At 45.1% G+C, this 20,061-nt stretch overlaps 1 protein-coding gene across 2 annotated transcripts in view; it reads right to left on the minus strand.

The window, feature by feature from the left end:
- Window positions 1-3,768: 3,768 nt before the first annotated feature.
- Window positions 3,769-20,061, minus strand: part of Dusp22 (dual specificity phosphatase 22) — a 58,022-nt gene continuing 41,729 nt past the window's right edge. Inside the window, exons 5-8 of one of the 2 annotated variants that reach the window (XM_028881055.2) lie at window positions 10,016-10,090; window positions 7,078-7,249; window positions 6,208-6,280; window positions 3,769-4,305 (exon numbers count right to left, since the gene is read on the minus strand). In XM_028881055.2, coding sequence (XP_028736888.1) covers window positions 4,259-4,305; window positions 6,208-6,280; window positions 7,078-7,249; window positions 10,016-10,090 — 367 coding nt within the window. In that variant the 3' untranslated portion in view covers window positions 3,769-4,258. Of the gene's footprint in view, window positions 6,281-7,077; window positions 7,250-10,015; window positions 10,091-20,061 lie in introns of both variants that reach the window. The other variant, XM_028881045.2, reaches the window with a different exon arrangement.

The raw sequence follows: 20,061 nt of genomic DNA on the forward strand, positions 1-20,061 counted from the left end.
AAGCTCCTAGGGAGCAGACAGGCCACTAAGTCCTCACTTCCTCCACACAGTCACTCAATTCATGTCTCTCCTCGTCTCCCTCAACTCCAGTCTACTTGCTTGCTTGGTGGTGCTCATCACCATTAGCATGACCTGGCTCAGGGTGCCCACCTTCTCTCATCTGGATGGCGATCACAGCTGCCTCCTCATGGGCCTCCAATCCATTCTCAACAACACCCGAGTGAGAAATGAAATTCTCTAGACTGAGTGACGGATGGCAGACAGATGGAATGCTGTAGACCCAGAGCTGAAATCATCTTGGGCTCTCTTTAGTCCCCGAAGTAGCCAGGTATCACCCACCTCTACATCTGGCATCATTCTATCAGGCCAAAACATCTGGATTAAATGATTTAGCAGATCAGTAGCTTCCATCAAACTCAGATACCATCTGAGAGCTACAGCAGTGATCTCCCCACTTCACTAAAACCTGCACATCTGGTGTTGCTGATGGGTTTGGTATCTGCGCTAATTTGACCTTCATTTTTAACTATAAAAAATCATTAATGTAACTGACTTCATGGTGGAACATATCATTCAGGACAACCTGATCGTGTTCTTGAGCCATGAACAACAGACTATTTCATATTTCATTTGTGTGGGGCAAAGGCTTTTTTTGTTGTGTGGACACTGGAGAGCCTTCCACATGCACACAGATCACACACCTGCTTAGTCAGCACCGTTCTATGAGTTCCTACAGTGTCCAGGGAATGCATCTCTAGCCTTTAGCTCCTTGTGATGCTCTCAGCTCAGGACTAAGCCACAGAAGGTAAGAAAAGGCCAGTGAGAAGTGTGGGGGCAGTGGGGCAGCTGGCTGCCACTACAGGTTGACTGCTTTTAACCTAAAAAAATGTGAAACCCAATGGTCCCAGATCCAACTTTGTTGAGCACTGGTATTTTCCACAAATGGAAAATCCTGTACTTGATATCTCAAGGAAAAAGCAACCTCAAAATACAGATGTGCTGACAATAATGTATAAGGAAATTACCTCCAGACTCTGCACGTCATGTCTCTGTGCTCGAGGTACATATGAAGCTAATTATTTTAGGTTTATGGAGGGCCCTGTCCCTATGATAGCTCATGATGCTCATGAAAATGTTCTATGCACTAAACCACCCCAAATCCCAACCAGTTCCAGCCCTGGCATTTCAGGTAAGGGATGTGAGCCTATACCAGTGCTGGACTGGCCAGGCCAGGCCTTTCACAGCCTGGTCTATAGCTCCTCACCATTGCCTTTGCATTGTTGCTCTCTAATCACTGGGGATGGCTCGTGGCTCCCAATACTGACTTCTCACACCTTCAGGTTACTGGGGATGGCTCGTGGCTCCCAATACTGACTTCTCATACCTTCAGGTTACTGGGGATGGCTCGTGGCTCCCAATACTGACTTCTCATACCTTCAGGTTACTGGGGATGGCTCGTGGCTCCCAATACTGACTTCTCACACCTTCAGGTTTATTCACATGTGCAGTCCCAGCTTGGGCTCTCCTTTCTTCACATCAAACTGACACTATGACTTAGGTGTCAGGTCTCAAATGAGGCCTCTCTATTTTCAAGATGCTTCCTCCTCCTTAACACTTCTGTCCCCTAAAATGGGATTAGTGTTTCTACTTCTGCATGGCACCAGAGGCAGCTGCTCTGGGTCCACCCTGTTGTGAAATAATCTTTTTTTTGTATGCTATAAAGATGTGTCGTTCTGACTGGCTTAATAAAGAGCTGAACAGCCAATAGCTAGGCAGGATTTTCAGGCACATAGGATGCTGGGAAGAAGGAGGGAGTCGCCAGCCAGCCAGAGAGGAAGCAGCATGGACAGTACACAGTAAAGGTAATAAAGCCACGAGACTAAAAAGTAGATTGATAAAAATGGGTTAATTTAAGTTGTAAGAGCTAGTTAGTAACAAGCTTAAGCTATAGGCTGAGCTTTTATAATTAATAGTAAGTCTTCACGTCATTATTTGAAAGCCAGTGGTGCCGATGAGAAGGTCTGATTACACTGCTTGGCCATCACTCCCCCAGCCTACTGTCCTGGGGCCCATTTGTGATGAAGACAGATGCATCAGATCAATCAAGGAATAAGGTGAATTCTTTTTCTGCTGTGGGATAACGCTTTTGTACACTGGTTTAATAAAACGCTGATTGGCCAGTAGCAAGGCAGGTGGTATAGGTGGGATAAACAGACAAGGAGAATTCTGGGAAGAGGAAGGCTGAGTCAGGAGATGCCAGCCCACCGTCCAGGGAGCAGCACGTAATGGCACACAGGTAAAGCTGGAACATGTGGCAACATGTGTTAACAGAAATGAACAGAAATGGGCTGAGTTTAAATGCAAGAGCTGGTCAGTGGTAGGCCTGAGCTAATGGCCAAGCAGTTTTAATTAATATAAGCTCCTGAGTGATTATTTTATAAGCAGCTGTGGGGTCTGTGGGGCTGGGCAGGACCGGAGAAAACTTAAGCTACATGTTTCCCCTTATGGATAGTGATGCTAAGTTACAGGCTGCAATAGATCTGTGTTTGCAGAAAACTAGCCGGAGAACTGCACTGGACCATGAGCCACCTAATCTTACAAGCCAAAGTCCCAAGTCTGTGTGCAGATCCCAGGTCTCATCTTCACTGTCTTATACTACCTACAAGTACTTGATTTGGTCATGAAGAGAAGGTGTTTGGGCCTATAGTCTAACCACATCAATGCCATCCTAAACAGGGAGCTTACAGACAAAAGATAACTGCTACCCAGGAACTTACCATGAGGGTGGGTGCAGGCTTCAGGTTTGAGCCTTCAGCGAGTGAAATGTTTCCTTTTCTAAGTTTAGAAAGTGTAGGAGTGGTGGGTGTGAGCATCAGATGTGGTTACATGGTTAGAAATAGGCAGGAAGGGACATTAGGCTACAAGTGGTATTGGCTCAGGTGGACTGGGTTTGTGGCCAAAGAATCTGTTTTCCTGCGGTACTTTCTTACCCTATTTAGGCACAACAGTTCTTCTGAGATGGTGATGGGGCCTGGCTTCTGCTGCCTCAGTGTCCCCTAGTCTCACAGCTGGTTTGGGAGACAGGTCCAAGGCTCTCCATATCACCTGCCTTTCCTCCAAGCTAACCCTCACCAGATTTAGACAAGGAGAATTTAGTGGCTAGCTTTAAATTTCTCTGTGAGTTCTGAGTTCCTTCATACTAAGTGAAAATGGATTTGGAATGAGTTTGTGGACTGCCTGGACAGTGTATCCCTGTGGTACATGCAACTAAGCCCAGAGGACCAAAACTCAATCTTCATTCTGCAGGGAGTTTCACTTCTGTGTCTGAATTTCTTTACACTCACAAATGATGAGGTTTTCTTTTTGGTGCTGGAGATAATAGAAGGTAAAGGCTTTACTCTGAGCTACACCTCCAGTCCCAACAATCCTAAGACATATTTATCTTTTAGTCATCATTGTGTTATGTGCCCCCCCCCCCTTTTTTTTTGAGACAGAATTTCTCTGTGTAGTTTTGGTGCCTGTCCTGGATCTCGCTCTGTAGACCAGGCTGGCCTTGAACTCACAGAGATCTGCCTGGCTCTGCCTCCCAAGTGGTGGGATTAAAGGCGCGTGCCATTATTGCCCAGCTCTATGTGCCCTTCTTAACATGTGCTATCTGCCTTCTGGAGGGAAATATGTCTTTTGGGCTAAGACCAGGTACACTGTGATCCTCCACAGAGAAACAGACGTGACCTTCACATGTCACATAAGAATACACTGCACATGATGTTAGACTTGGTTGACTTGCTCTTTATTAATGGAAGTGAGTAGCTTTTGGTAATTCTACCATGGAGAACAACAACCATGGGTAACACACACTGAGAGATGTCTCTTGGGCTGGAGAACTTAACAGGAGGGTAGAGTTCGCACTACACACTTCCTAGGTGCCAGCTTCCCTCCCTGGGTAGTGTTCAGGACAAGTAGTTACTATTACAAAACAGAACAAGTAGTGTGATAGAGCTCTTGAGATTGTTCTACAAGCATCCGTTGGGTCGAAGGAACAACCACAGCAGTGGAGTTAAGGCAAAGATATTTTCTCTTGCTACAGAATCTCCATAGTTCTTAATGTACTCCAACATGATTATACATGCATTCAATTTAAAAGGAAAACAAACAAGTTTACAAATTACTACTGGACACTTAAAAATAAACACTATGTCACTTTTCTTTTTGGCAGCACCAGACTGAACTTTGCATTATTTCAGAAACTTCAGGTACATTACAGTCTTCTGAGAAAGGCCCAGTACTTCAGAATTCCCGGGGCGGCTGTGGAGAAAGAACGTTACTGGCAACAAGAGTTAAGACAGTTGAGCACCTGGGGAACCTAAGGAGCTGTCCCACGTGTGCACACACAGCCAAGCTTCCCTCACTGCCCTACCGCTTTGTTTTCCTCGTTCTCTCTCCAGTGCCAGGACCTCACTCTGCTCTGCAGCCCGCTAGCAGCCTCCTGCCTGCTTTTCTAGCCAGCACAGTTATGCTCCTTTTTAAAGGCAGGCTATTATAGCTGAAGATGTGAGTTCATGGACACCTTTCTCACTATACACACAGGGCCTCCATATGCGGAGAATTGGCAACCTCACTTTCCCTGGGCCCCAAAGGGCTCAAATTTGACATGCTCTACACACACAGGAAGATAGCCCTTCTTATCCGGGGGCTCTTTTTGTGATGGAATTCAGAAAAACCTGCTTGCAGCATCTTTTTAGGGAGAGGTTGAGTGTATTTTTCATTCATATGGCTTAAGAAATGTGAGTTGGCATGAAGGACTGGAGGTGCCTGCTGCCACAAACTTCAAGCTGAGGAGTTCTCATGGCCAGAATCTGGGGTTTGACCTACTGGAAAACCTCATGGGAGCCCAAGTTGAAGATTTTAAATAGCTCAATGACATAAATGTCTTTCTCTTTGGTTTCAAAATCAAAAGCAACATGATTAACATTTTCAACTAAGAAGCAGAATTGACAGGAATACCAAAGAAACACTAGCCTTAAATAAGAAAGAGAGAAATAAATCTAATGAGGTAGCTGAGGTCAAAGATCAAGTCCACAGCCTACACCAGTGAGCTCAGGAAATGCTCAGGCATTTTTCAACACAAACTGCTGTGGTGTTTAATAACTGTTCTTTCTTTCCAATTCCTGCAGGTACATACAAACCTGAGATTCAGTCCCTGCAACATGAGGCCCTTCAGAGACTGGAGTGTGTAAAAGCAAACAGGAAGCAGGCTAGACCTCTAGTGCAGGGCTACTGTGGCTCAGGTCCTCCTTGTCCCCATGGAACTCACATGATGCTGGTCCCACCCAGAGCAGGCACCAAGTGGAACTCAGGGATATGACTGGCTGGCAAGTGGAGTATGTCTTGAGGCAGCAGAGAGGCTAGGGTCTGATATACCTAGCAGGCCCGAGGCAATTCTCACAAGTCCCCTCCCCTGTCCCTACATACATAATTTTTGGTAGGGATTATGTCACCCTTCCTCTGGAGAGTCCTGTCCCTTCCTCCTCTGCCTCATCTCAGGTTCTGAAACACCACTGCTTCCAGCTGCTCATACCCTGAGTTCTCACTGATCACAGGTATAGGCTGATACTTGGTGAGTAGCTTTTCAAGGTTAAGTTCAAATGACTTCCATGTGGAGTTGAACAAAAATGTGGCCGTCCCAATTCTGTCAGAGGGGATTTATAACTTTCAGCACCACAAACATTCAGTTCTCACATGCCGAGACAACATTACACATATACTCTTTCACAATGCATACATTTGTAGGCACATAGGCACACTCTTACACACATGCGTGCACATACACACTCTTACACGCATACAATTAATACACTGCAGCCCAGCGGCATCCCAGGCACAGCAAGCTCAGGTGAGGCCAAGATTGGGTGAAGATGGGCAGAGCGAAAAGGCCTTGAGCAGGGCAGGGGAGGGTTGCTGGGGAAGGAGCCCTGAGTGGTCCACCTCGCTGTGATCTCCTTTTGTAGTCCTCAGAGGCGGTAGCCAGCACACCAGGCACACCAGCCTGTGGGCAACCCAGAAGACCCGCAGCAGGAAGGAAAACACCAGCGCTCTGTTAGGTCTCTGTCGTGTAGTTATTGTAGGTCAGAGGAGACAGGGCTGAAAAGCTGCTCCACCGCCTGGTGCTAGGCCGGGGCTCCATGCGCCCTTGCTCTTTATATTTACCCAGAATACTTTTGGCTTCTTCTGCATCCCGCAAAGGGTTTTCTCCATATTCTTCTTTCAGCCACTGCCGATACTGGAAAAGTTGGAAACAAATCTCCAATGTCACACACACCCACACATGAATTCCCAGTGACTTTCACTTCTTAAGCAATGGTGAAGTTTTCACATGAAAGCATGGAAATCAAGGGCTTCAGGCAATCGCAGCTTTGCGGTTGACAGCCAATGGCAGGCAAGAGAAACAGCTGTCCCTTCAACGATCTGGGTTCAACACTTGAAAAATCTGCTGAACTATCCATCTACTTAGCAGACTTGGAGCAGTTAGTGTCTGCTGCTAAGGAATCTAAAATGGATGCAAGAAAAATGTGTTCTTGTGCCATCTGCCTGTGACAGCCAGGACTGACGAAGAGTCCAGGGAGAAAACAGGAAGAGTTCAGGTTTGCAATTCAGAACCATCTCATAGAAAGGTGATCCCGTTTACTCCAGCCAAGAACCTAATACTCGAGTTCCCATAGTTAGTATGGAAACTACCCCCTTCCACTGTTACCTGGTTGATTGTAACTCTAATAGCTTAAAGGCTGAGATGAAGTCAAAGTGAGAAAGAAAAACAAGAAGAAAGTAGGCCAAACCAGGAAATGGTCACTACACCCAGAGGGAGAGCAACCCACTGGTGTGGAGAACCAGGCGCCGCACAGCGGCAAAGCTGCCGCACAGGAGCACAAACACGCAGGAAGACTCTCAGGGATGGAGGGGGAAACCTTGGACCTGATAACTTCTGTGGGCCTTTCAGTTCCAAGCGCCTCAATACTCAAAGTGCAAGGCATGGCCCGGGGTGGCTGTCTATATCTGAAAAATTCCCTAAAGACCACTCACCTGGTGCACTTCGTATTTCTCAAATTCCTGCAGCTGCCTTTGGAAGCCCAGGTTGGGGTTGGCACAGGACCTCCCTGCTCGAACGGTGTGCAAGGCATCTTCCCAACCAAAGTCAGTGACAGTCATGATGTATGCAATCACCAGTGTCACACTCCTGGAGACCCCAGCCAGGCTGCAGAACCAAGACAGCGACATGTTGCAAGGACAGTCTGAGAACTACAGATCCACCACTCCACTTATCCAAAGGACCTCATTCTGGAAAGTCTGTCTTCCTTGAGGTTTTCATGGAAGCAGGCAAGGACTTACTATACCAAGAACTTTGCACGACTCCAGCTCTACTGGAGTGGAACCATTTTAGAGGCATTTTAGCCCAACAGTCTATAGTTTTTCTATAGCATATGGCCTGGATATTTTCCATTTCTTTGGCAATAATGTAACTGCAGCACAGTGAGTGGCTTAGGGCTTCCAACCCTATGCAACAATTCCACTCAAAACCTGAAGGCTTCATGGTTTTATTAGCTACCATTTATAATGGGCAAGTCTGACTTTCAAAGCTCATGAAAAGGCTGGGAATGCAGCTCAATAGTAGATCACTTGGCTAGCATCCTCAAGGTCTGGGTACCCATCTTCAAAATGGACTACAGAAGCCTTTTCCAAACCTTAGCTTCTAGATTTGTTTTGATCTAACCAAGCAGAGCATATGGCGGGCAGACTGAACACTCCTTGCTCCAAAGCAATTGCCAGGGTACATGCAAGCACCAGTGGTTGGTTGGTTGGCCCTGTCAAGGGGTTAATTTTGGATGCATATGTAAGTTAAGACACAAGACTGGGCTTCCTCAGAGTGCTCTATCAATGACTAAACATAGGGAAGCTTAGAGAATGTTCTTGTTTTTTGAAAAATTTCAGATATACACAAATATATTAAACAGGAATTCTTAGAATATCAGGCCTAGAATAGTCTAACAACAATAATAAACCCTCCTCTTAAGCACTAGCTCATCATCAGGGCTTTTTATTAGGAACTGCAAGGGAATTTTAAACAAATATATCCTCTTAGGCTACAATTCTTGATATGAATTCAACAGAAGCCTGGAGAGTCCCTAGGACTGGGGTTTCAGAATCTCTATCAACTGCCTCCAATTGCACATCCAAGGCACTTTAACCCAAATGTAAGGGGAGGTTGAAACAATTATCACTCCTATTGGTTATGCTACCTACTTTCTAAAACAGTAAGCAATAAAAAAAATACTGCACATTATTTAATATATAAACATAAATCTGTGTAAATCTGCAAAACACCATTCTTAAAGCTACTGAAATATCTCATGTCCTTTTCTGCTTTCGTGGACTACTGGCCCACAGCTTGTGGATGTGGTTTCTCTGTCTACTGTATTCTGGCAAGGCCACCACCAGCTTAAGCACCAAGAGTTACCACTTCACACTGTTTGTGCTGTGGGGGTTGTCGGGAGAGAGAAGGGACCTGCTTCTATTCAGTCAAAAGACTTACACTTTCAGTTAATTAATAGCACTCATCATTCAAGACCAGGGATATGATCAATCTCCCCTTTAACTATGCAGAACCACGGCTCCAAATGTTGCAAGCTATTATTATTACTGCCAATGGTAATACTGATCCAGAACACACCAGGTGAAAACCAGATCACTGTACAGACACTACACTTAAGCATGCTGGCTTGTCTTTCTTGTCAGTGTGTGTGTGTCTGCATGCATGTGCAGGTGACCTTTCTGATCATGAGTCACTGGTCTCAGGGCTCACTGTGGACACCAGAATCCATGGTGTTCAAGGTCTCATAAAGGGCAGGGTACTCGGTGCCATCTGTGTATTTCCTCCCAAACATTTTCAGGCATCTCTAGGTGACACCCAGCACACAACAATGCAAGTGCCAGCTGCTGCTGTTGTCCCATATTGTTTAGGAAATAAGGACAAGAAAAACGAGTGCATGTTTCATATAGACACACTTTTCCTGGATATTTCCGAGTCATGGTTGAAATCATGGATTTGGAACCAATGGATATAGAGCACTGACTTTCCATTTATGATACAAAGTACAGCAGACTGAAGGTGGGTCCCTGTAAATAAAATCTAATTCTAAGTCTGCTTGGATCAGTTTAAAAAACTAGAGGCAAACACACACAACAAAAGCCCCAACCTCAAGGGGGAAAGGAATTATTTTGGTGTTATAGAAATGTATCTCTACAGAGTCACAGTTGCTACCAGAGTCGGCAGGAGGAAGCAGGGCTTTGGAACGGCCACCTTGGGGGTCTTGTGTGAGTCTAGCAGGACCAGCTGACACATAGATGCTGTTTTAATAAAATGTCAAGCTAGTAGTGACAGTGTTTTGTGTCTACTAATCTTGACAACAACCTCTAGAAATCCTAAAGCAAAAACAAAAGCAAAACCGGTCAGTTTTCTTTCAGCACAAGGAAATGAGGACTACTACAGAGCAGCGCAGCAGTACGTATGCACTGGAGAGTCAGAATCTACAGTGCTGTTAGTACATGCACTAATTAACCGCACAGAGAAAGGCCCTCATAGGCTCATATACTGAAATTCTTGGTCCCCAGTTGGTGGAAGAGTTTGAGAAGGATTAGGAAGTATGGCCTTGTTGGAGGAGGTGTCACTGGGGATGACAATGACTCTGTCTGGGCTCTGAAGTTTCAAAAGCCCAGACCATTCGAGTTAGCTCTCTGCCTCATGCTTGTGGATCCAGTTAGGAATTTCCAGCTACTGCTCCAGCAGCATATCTGCCTGCCTGCTGCCATGCTCCTTACCAGGATGGTCATGAACTCTTAACTTTCTGGAACCATAAGCCCCCAGATAAATGCTTTATTTTGTAAGTTGCATTGGTCATGGTATTTTATTACAGCATTAGAAAAGCAACTTATGACAACATTATAAAGAAAGAGTCAAACTTACCAGTGCACAAGACAGCCCTCACCCTGGAGTCGGCACTCATGAATGAATTTAATACTTTCTTTAAAATGTCTTGTCCTATGCAGAAAAAAAAGTGAGAAGTAACATTTACTATTTAACACCTGATGAAAAGAAACATCTTCTGGGATTTACTAAGATGTCTTAGAGCAATGATTGTCAACTTTTCTAACGTAGACCCTTTAATAGAGTTCCTCATGTTGTGGTGAATCCAAACACAAAATTATTTTCATGCTACTTCATAACTGTAATTTTGCTACTGTTACAAATTATAATGTAAATATTTATGTTTTCTGATGGTCTTAGGTGACCCCTGTGAGAGGGTCTTTCAACCCCAAAGGGGATGTGACCCACAGTAGAGTCTGCCCCATCTAGAGCCAGACCATCCTGGGACCTGCACAGCTTCAGCCGTAGTGGATCACAGGCATACTGAGGCTTAGAAGGACTCCAATCATCAGAATTTTCCAGAATTGATATTCAAGCCACCCCTGAATCATATGGGGTTGCTACTGACTGATACACAGAGTTCTTGCTTAAGCTCTTATGTTCATTCTGCCCCTCACACTGGCTGTGAACACTGTACAGCCTCAGAGCTCAGATGAGGAAGGCATCTCTGTTATGTGGTCTTCCCAAGTCCTAGAAGCTGGCTTATTTCTGACACCGTGGAGAGCTTGGAGGCACTGGCTGTAATAATCTCCCTAGAGACCTCGCTGGCCATTCTTGTCACTGGAGCTGTGGGGAAAGGAGAGTTTAGTTTCAACTGTTCTGCCACTCTGTGTGGCCTTCGAAGCATGACTTAGAAAGCAAGAATGATGGCTCCCAGAGGAGATAAGGTAAAATATCAGAAAGCTTTGCAAACTCTGCAGTTCGAAATGATGGTGAATGTTGTAGTTCGTTCTTCTGACCCTACCTTTTGGGTCACTTCTTTTCTGGGCATTTATTTAGCATACAACTATTCAGGAGATCCACCATCAAGTTCCCGGCAATGTGCCTGCCTTGAGCCACATGGGCAGAGATCTGCACTGGAGCACAGGCCAAGTACAGGTTGTGAGGTGTAGGCCCAGAACCTTTCAGCAGGTGTATTTTACCTTCAAGTGGTTTCTAAAGCACTGAAATACCCAAAGCTGCCTATGTGCCCAATTCATTTCACTATAAACACTGAGTACTGGCCATTTTCCAGGGATTATGACAGCCTGTGAGAGAACTGTTAAGGAATAATTTTCCCTGCAGAATGACAGGGCAAATGAAATTTGGCTACTGCTACAGAAGAACTCAGTGGGGTTATGCTGGCAAGAGGTAGTGTGGTTGTTTGAATAGGAACGGTCCCATAGACTCATGTGTTGAATGCTTTGGCCCATAAGGAACGGTACTATTTAGGAGGTGTGCCCTTGTTAGAATAGGTATGGCCTGGTTGGAGGAAGTATGTCATTGTGGAAGTGAGTTTTGAGGGCTCATATATACTCAAGCCACACCCAGTGCGAGAGTTTACTTCCTGTTGCCTGCAGATTAAGATGTAGAACTCTCAGCTCCGTCTCCAGCACCAAGTCTGCCTGCATGCTGCCATGCTTCTCACCATGATGATAATGTACTAAACCTCTGAAACTGTAAGCCAGCCCAATTAAATGTTTTCTTTATAAGAGCTGTTATGGTCACGGTGTCTCTTCACAGCAATAGAAACCCAAACAAGACAGAAGTTAGAACCAGGGACTGGGGTATTGTTGTGATAGGCCAGACAGTGTTTTTGTTTGGAAGTATGTGGACTTTGGCAGTTTGAATTAGAAAAACAGCTGAATGATTTAAGTAGGGCCTAATGGGCCATACTAGAAGAAGCATGGAAGACAGTGGTGCTGAGGGTGACTTGAACTGTGCGGACCTGGCTCAAGAGGTTTCAGAGGATCAGAATTTTAGTAAATGGCCTAGAGACCCATCTTGTGATATTTTAGTGAAGAATATGGCTGTCTTTTGCCATTGTCCGAAAAGTATGCTTGAGGCTAAATGAAGAGTTTTGAATTAATTCCATAGACAGAGAAAAATCTCAAAACAGCCTAGTAATGACTCCATTGTACAGTTATTAGCATTCACTCTTATGAAGATCTGTAATGAAAAGGAACAAGCTGAGCAAGGAAAAATACAAAATGTACAATCTGAGGAGAAAAGGAGCACCAGAAAGTGGAATGGAGTTAAATCCTGTGTTCATGGAAATAAACAGATTTAAGAAAAACCTGATGTTAAATGGAATAAAGAGAGTGGAGACCTCAGGGCAAGATCACACGCAGCTAAGCTTCCAATGTGTGAAAAGGAATTAAAGAACAGCTTAGGTATAGACATAGTGGTACGTGCCTTTAACTCCAGAACTCAGGAGACAGAGGCATGCAGATCTATGAGTTTCAGTCCAGCCTGATCTACAGAGCAAGTCGCAGAACAGCCAAGTTTAGGCAGTGAAGGAAACCACTGAAAAAAGAAAGCTGATGAAGATGTAATTGAACAAGAAGACCATGTTTCAGCCCTAGGAAGCAGCAGAACTTGGCAAGCTTTAAAGTCAAGAACAGAAGAAAGGGTTTATGGAATCTCCTTCCAAAACTAAAGAAAGCTGCTGAGGCCAGGCATGTGGCAGGGGTTTCCCTACATGGAGGCCCAGAGAGGCCATTGTGTGAAGCTGTGAAAGTGAAGCCTGGAATGTCTTGGAGACCTCAAAATGTGGGAGATGCCAGAATCATGGGATACTTGCCAAGGAGAGCTGCTAGCAGGGAGTTGATCTAGCCCAAGAGAAAGAAGTGTGTTGTAGTGAACAAAGTTGAAAGGAGTTGGAGATCAGAAGAGTGCTTTGACGTCAGACATGGAGATGCAGAGTTTGGAGTTTGCCCAGCTGGCTTTCGGTCTTTGGTGCAGTATTTTTGTACTATCCTCCCTTTCCTCCATTTTGGAACAGTAATGTAAATCCTACGCCACCATATGTTAAAAATACGTGATCTGTTTTTGATTTTGATTTTACAAAGGACTACAGTTAAGAGATTACATGAGTCTCAGAAGAGACTTTGGACTTTAAACACATTTGAGACTGTTACAGACTATGAGGAGTTTGAAGTTGGACTAAATGCATTTTGCATTATGTTATGGCTACAAGCCTATAGGGGCCAGGGAGTGAAATGTGGTGGTTTGAATGGGTATGGCCCCCATAGACTCATGTGTTTGAATGCCTGGCCCATAGGGAGTGGCACTATTAGGAGGTGTGCCCTTGTTGGAGGAAGTGTGTCACTGTGGAGGCAGGCTTTAAGGACTCATACATGCTCAAGCCATGTCCACTGTGAGAGTTCACTTCCTGTTGTCTGCAGATCAAGATGTAGAACTCTCAGCTCCTTCTCCAGCACCAAGTCTGCTTACATGCCACCATGCTTCACGCCATGATGATAATGGACTACACCTCTGAAACTGTAAGCCAGCCTAATTAAATGTTTCCTTTATAAGAGTTGTTGTGGTCACGGTGTCTCTTCACAGCAACAGAAACCCTAAGACAAGTAGGAAACCTTTTTTTTTTTTTTTAAAGGAGTATTAGGGAGTTTATTAGGATATAAATTGGGAAGAACAACTCACTAAACAGGATCAAGCAAAATCACTGCAGAGTCCTGAAAGGCTGATGGCCAGTCCCACACTGCTCCTGCTGCCCGAGTCAATCCACACTGCACTGTCCAAGCCCACGAGGGAGAGAAGAGAGTGAGGTGTATGTGCCCCTCAGGTCTTAAGTTAGCCCTGAGGCCACACCCTAGGGGCTGGTACCTTAAGATCATAAATGGAACAGGTACCCACTAAATCTCCCCTTTTTGTCTGAATAAGCAAGTTCTAACCTAATACAAAACTATATTATCTGATTATCAAGTATTGTCCAGGAGAGGAGAAAGGCAGTAACATAAACAAAAACAGAAATACAACCAACAAGAACAACATCAAACAAGAAACATAGACTAAATGTCCAGAAATATCCAGACCATAGGTAAATGGCAAACTACAGAGATTACTCCCATAGTGTCCTACCCTGAAGATTCTAACTCTAGTACCTAAAATGTTCTTAGACACAAGAGGATTATAACTGTAACTGTCTAGTCTTCAACCCCATCAAGGACCTGAGAAGGAAAATAATATTACCTAAGTAAACAAGAAGCACAAGCAAGCAACTTCTGAAAAATTGCAACAACTAACAGAGACAGCTGGCAGCCTGGACAGTCACCTAATGTTTCTCAGCACCTCTGGGGCATCCATTTTGGCTACAGGCCTAGAATATCTACCAGACCATTTTCAGAAGCAGGAATTTTAAAAGACAAGAAACATTTTTAATGAGATGAATGTACATACAATGCACATACCTATGCCTGCCAACAATTACATGAGTCACAGCAGTAGAGATTCCAAGTATACCAATCTAAGGACACCAGATTGCTATAGAAGTCTCTAGCATAGCATAGCATGGCACGGCATGGCATGGCACGGCACGGCACGGCATGGCACGGCACAGCACAGCACAGCATAGCATAGCACAGCATAGCATAGCATAGCACAGCATAGTGGACGAGTTTCTGATAATTTCCCCAGGGAAAAAACTCCTAGATATAAACACAGGGCTCAGAGAACTGTAGCATTGTTCTCAAATGGCCAAAAGCAGGCACAAATATGTCCCTGCTAAAACCATACAGCCAGCAACACTAGTACTCAGAAGTCCAGTGCATGATCAGGTGGGAAGTGTAGGTACAGGAGCAATCTGACAGCTGGTGGGGAAGTGTCTGTAGGCATGGTGCATGTGTTGGAGGGCTGAAGCAGAAGGTAGAGCCTCCCAAGCTACAGGCCAAACCAGGTACCTGGAGCTGACCAGGACATCCCTGACACAGCTCTGACACCACAGCAAAACAGGCTAGGTACACTGATTCAGTTTTGAACAGCCAAGTGCTCAGGTTCTGAGAATACTCTGCTTCTACCAGCTGTGGCCACAGAGAAAGAACAAGAAAGCTAAGGGAGAGGATTTCTGCAAAAGTCTCTCTTTCTGAGCAAAGAAATGTGCTATGTCTAGCCTCCAACCAGAGAGCTACAAAAGTCATGCTAAGATCTGTAGTAGAAGCATAGAACTCCAGGGTCAAGTGCAGAATGGGAAGCCAGGTTCTCACAGGGTATCAGAGCTTTGCTGGCAGCCCTAGGAGTACCACACTCAGGTTTCTCCACATCACCTCCCCTTGAGACACCATCAGAGATGGTCTACTTACAGCCAATTGAACTCTCATATCTGAGTCTAATTCAGGAATTAAAAAAGCCCAAGCCACCTCACTTAGGTCAGAAGTGTCCTGTGATGGCTAGTTTTATGCCAACTTGACACAGGCTAGAATCATTTTTGGAAAAGGGAACCTCAATTGAGAAACTGTCCTCACCAGATTGGCCTGTGGACAAACTTGTAGTGCATTTTCTTGACTAATGATTGATGTGGGAAGACCCAGCCCACTGTGGGCAGTGCCACCTCTGGGCAGGTAGTCCTGTGTGGTATACAAAAGTAGGTTGAGCAAGCCATGAGGAAAGAGACAGTAAGCTATGTTCCTCTATGACCTCTGTATCAGTTCTGACCTGACTTCCCAGGATGATGTACAAGCTGTACGATGACATCAACCCTTTCCTCCCCAAGTTGCTTTTGGTCATGGTGTTTTGTTGTTTTTTTTTTTTATTTTTTTGAGACAGGGTTTCTCTGTGTAGCTTTGCGCCTTTCCTGGGACTCACTTGGTAGCCCAGGCTCACAGAGATCCACCTGCCTCTGCCTCCCGAGTGCTGGGATTAAAGGCGTGCGCCACCACCGCCCGGCTGGTCATGGTGTTTTATCACAGCAGTAAAATCCCAACCAAGGCATAAACCCAAGCTACTAGGCTGCAATCTGCCTCATGGCTTATACAGAGGTGTCCATCCTCCTTTCAGTAAACAGGAGCTGGATTCCAGACCTCAGACTTGACAGGCTATCCAGACTCTAAAGTCCCTTCAGACCAGCTGAACATCAGGGGATGGCCATATAGCACATCTGTGGTAGAATAGTATTTTAAGGTGTGTTACTTTTGTTTAGCTCTATGAAGCTGTGTTATTGTGCCTGTCTAAAACATCTGTTGGTTTAATAAAGAGCTGAAAGGCCAATAGTGAGGCAGGAAAGAGAAATGGGTGGGGCTGGTAGGCAGAGAAGATAAACAGAAGGAGAAATCTGGGAAAGAAGGGAGGAGTAGCCAGAGAAGGAGGAGGACATCAGGGGCCAGCCACCAGCTACACAACCACCAACAGAGTAAGGGTAAGATTTACAGAAGTAAGAGAATGGGATTAGCCCAGAGGTAAAAGGTAGATGGGCTAATTTAAGTTAAGAAAAGCTGGCAAGAAACAAGTCAAGCTAAGGCCGGGCAATCATAATTAAGAATAAGCCTCTGTGTGATTTATTTGGGAGCTGGGTGGTGGGCCCCTGCAAAAGAGTAAAAACAACACACGTTCCTTTGTCCATCAGGCTGTTCACACTGTAGTTATCAGGAGTGTGCAGGAGTCCATCTCCCAGCTACAGGTCCTACCTTTTGGTGGGCTCCTTTCTGGTTGGGAATCATTGGTCTATAAGCAGGAAAAGGAAAAGAGTACTAGAGCCACAAAAGAAAAACCAGAAAGCAATGAGTGAGTGGCACCCAGATGAAGAAGAAGCCACAGGCTGCCCCAGAACGTTCTACACTGAGCGCAGTGGTACAAAGGCAGCGGAGCTCCTCTGAGTGCACACAGGACTGGGATTCCTCAGGAAGCGGCTAGTCTACAGCCTCCTTATGATCTTGCTAAGAGGGCAGGCCAATTCCTCTACTGAGACCTCCCTGGGAGCAACTTCTTCAATTTGTTTCTCACACCTGCAGGTCACAAACTCCTAGGCTCCCTATGTACTGTGAGGTAGAACTTTGATTCAAGAGGCAACCTTGCCACACTTGGGCTGAGCAATACCCAAACCTGTAACCAAGCCCAAACCTGTAAAGGAGCCTTGCAAGGCCTGCGGAGGTGGCACCACGTATTCCCCCAAATAGCCTCTCCCTCCTTTGGTTTGCATGTCTGCACGTGATAGGTGCTAAATCAAAGATGGCACACAGGATGCTGTTAATGGCCACAACTATGCTGGGGGCAAGGACTATAGAGCCCCAGGGCAGGCATCTGTAATGGGGACACCAACTGTCTCAGTCTAAGTGCACAATGATGCCCAGAGAGATGATGTAGAACTCCACCATGAGACTTGACTCAGACACAAAATCAGGCCCAAGGCCAAGCCAGGCAGACATTCCTAGAAATGCCTTTTACAAGAAAGACCAGGAGGTGGGCTGGCCCAATGCTGCTCTGGTTTAAAACTGGGCGAGGCAGACAGAGGTGTGTGTGTGGGTTATTTCCAGGGAAAAAAATGACATAAATCCAAGCTCTGGTCATTAAAAACCCTCCTCCACAGTGGGAAATACCCACAGTCTGGGTTCTTTTACTTCAACTGCAGTCTGAAGCAGAAGCCCAGATCTGCAGCACCATCCCACCACATGCTGCTGTTTCCATGACCACAGTTCCCTCTTTGTACTCTTCATCTGGTTGGCAGTGAACCTGTACTTCCATACAGAGGTTTGTTACATGCAGAAGGAAGCATGCCCACAGGTGTAGGAGACTCACCCAACAGGGCCAGTAGCCCTAAGAGAACACCGCAGGAGCAGTGGGGAGCTCTGGGGGAGAGATGGTCTTCATGTGGATTAAGCAGGGAGCCCAGTGGGTACCAATTGTCCTCTTACTTCTCACTGACCAGTACCTCAACCACTCCTGTCCATTTCGGAGGCCAAGAGTGACCAGTTGGCCCCGCTGAACTTCTGAGAATTCAATAAAAGATGGTGGATGGAGCTTGTAAGCCATACCACATGATACTCTGATGTGAAGACTTCTTGCTGCTCTAAGACCCATGATCTTAGATGCCATGATCACCAGTGTGATGTGACAGAGTACTTCTTACTGGAGTCGGAGTCCAGTGACCTGGCCACCCAGAATGGTGGTGGGTCTTACTTCAAAGCCAGTGTTATCAAATGAGGTTGTGCTGATAGCAAAGGCCACAGACATATATGACGTTTCTCCTCTCCAACTAAATCCAAGTGTGTGTAGAGAAAATCCCAGCAAAGGCAAGCAGCTTATGGTCCCCCCTCCTTTTTAAAGCAAAGGGGTTGAGCACTCTATGCTGAGATATTCTTCCTGGGGCCAAGTTGGTCCAGATACCCCAGGCTCACCTGCCTATCTCTCAGCTAGAACTCTGAAGGCAACCCCCCAGCATTAAACACAGACAACTCACACTTGTAACAGTGATTCCCAAACTTTACGCCTCAGGAACTGTCTCCATTAAATAAGAACTGGAGGATGTGTATACCATACTTTTCACTTCGCTAGATAAATTAACTTAAAAAGATAGTTTAAAAAACAAACAAGAACCGGGCGGTGGGAGGCAGAGGCAGGCAGATCTTTGTGAGTTCGAGGCCAGCCTGGTCTACAGAGCAAGATCCAGGAAAGGTGCAAATCTATACAGAGAAACCCTGTCTCGAAAACAAACAAACAAACAAACAAAACCTAAAAAAACAAAACAAAAAACCCAAGAAAACAAAAACATCTCTTTACCCTTTAACATGGCATCATTTCACACACACACACACACACACACACACACACACACACACACACACACCAAAAAACAAGAAAACAGTATGACTCAAGAGTAACAAGGACAGTCTCAGACCAGAAGACTCTTGCTTGAGAATGATGGCTGTTGCAGCAAACAGTGGTTATACCTTTTCCAGAGTTCTCCATCTATCCTAAGAGCAGGAGAGCATCACTCAGGGATGCAAAGACCTCAAGAACCATCCAGAAGCACAGCTACAGTGGTGCAAAGGCTCACTTACTTCTGATCTTGAAAAACTGCTCATTATCAATAGAAGTTGAAAAAAGGCAAATGAAAGAAAAATAGGAATACAGACAGTATCAGCTATAGATAGACAAAATGACAAGGAAGCGGACTAAGAACAGGGTGTTCCTGGACACCCTACAGAGCTCTGTGTAGTGCTCATGCTCACCTCTCCACAAGCCCTCAAGGAACACAGACACCTGCTTGGCTCTGAAGCCATGAACACTAGAGGCTGCTGTACAGATGTAATGCTGTGGGGTCAAAGCCTATGTCAGAATTCCTTCAGACTTCACAGGAAAGGAAGGCAGAAAGACCAATTCAGTGCTGTCTGACTACAAACACCAACTTAATGGGTAATAAAAAACAGAATAAGCAAATGCAAGTGAATACATATCTAAGCATCTACTTTCAAAATGCATTAGCATTCCTTACTTGAATACAGAGAGAATACAACCTTATTTTACAAACACTAAAGAATTAACAAAATACCCAATTTCATAATCATTTCAATACTCTAAGTCTCCAAGGAGATGGACAGATTATTAAATGAGAAGGCTAAAATGACTTGCTTTAGAGAACCCATAGAGAAAACAAATGCAAACTGGTTTCCAAACCTTTATGTACTAAGCCCCAGCATGGCCCACTTGACACACATGCACAGCGTGTACTTAACACCCACTCTAGCATATCTCTAATTATGACAACATCATGCAAAACATACCACACTAGGGTTGTGAGGTTATTGGGACACGAAGAACTTGAACTTTTATATTTCCTGACTTGGGCAGGCTAGGTGGCTGGGGGAACTAAGCTAAAATTTTGTGCTAATGTTATCTCAAACCAGGTTTCTACATTTTAAGTTCATGGAAGGTCAGATGGGGGAGATTTTCTAGGATTAAGGCCAAGACAGAAAACCAACTTTTCTGCAGTTCACAGCAATTGACTATCAGGTGACTGAAGTGTCAAAGGTCACACACTTCTTACTAAGCAGAATCAGCCGGAATTCCTGCTGTTCAGGGCTTTGCAGAGAAAGAAATATTTAATCTTTATCTTACCAGCTGGGAGTAAGCATTCTACCAGTGAGTATGTCCCC

This window comes from Peromyscus leucopus, chromosome 5, assembly GCF_004664715.2.
Source record: "Peromyscus leucopus breed LL Stock chromosome 5, UCI_PerLeu_2.1, whole genome shotgun sequence".
Lineage (NCBI taxonomy): Eukaryota > Metazoa > Chordata > Mammalia > Rodentia > Cricetidae > Peromyscus > Peromyscus leucopus.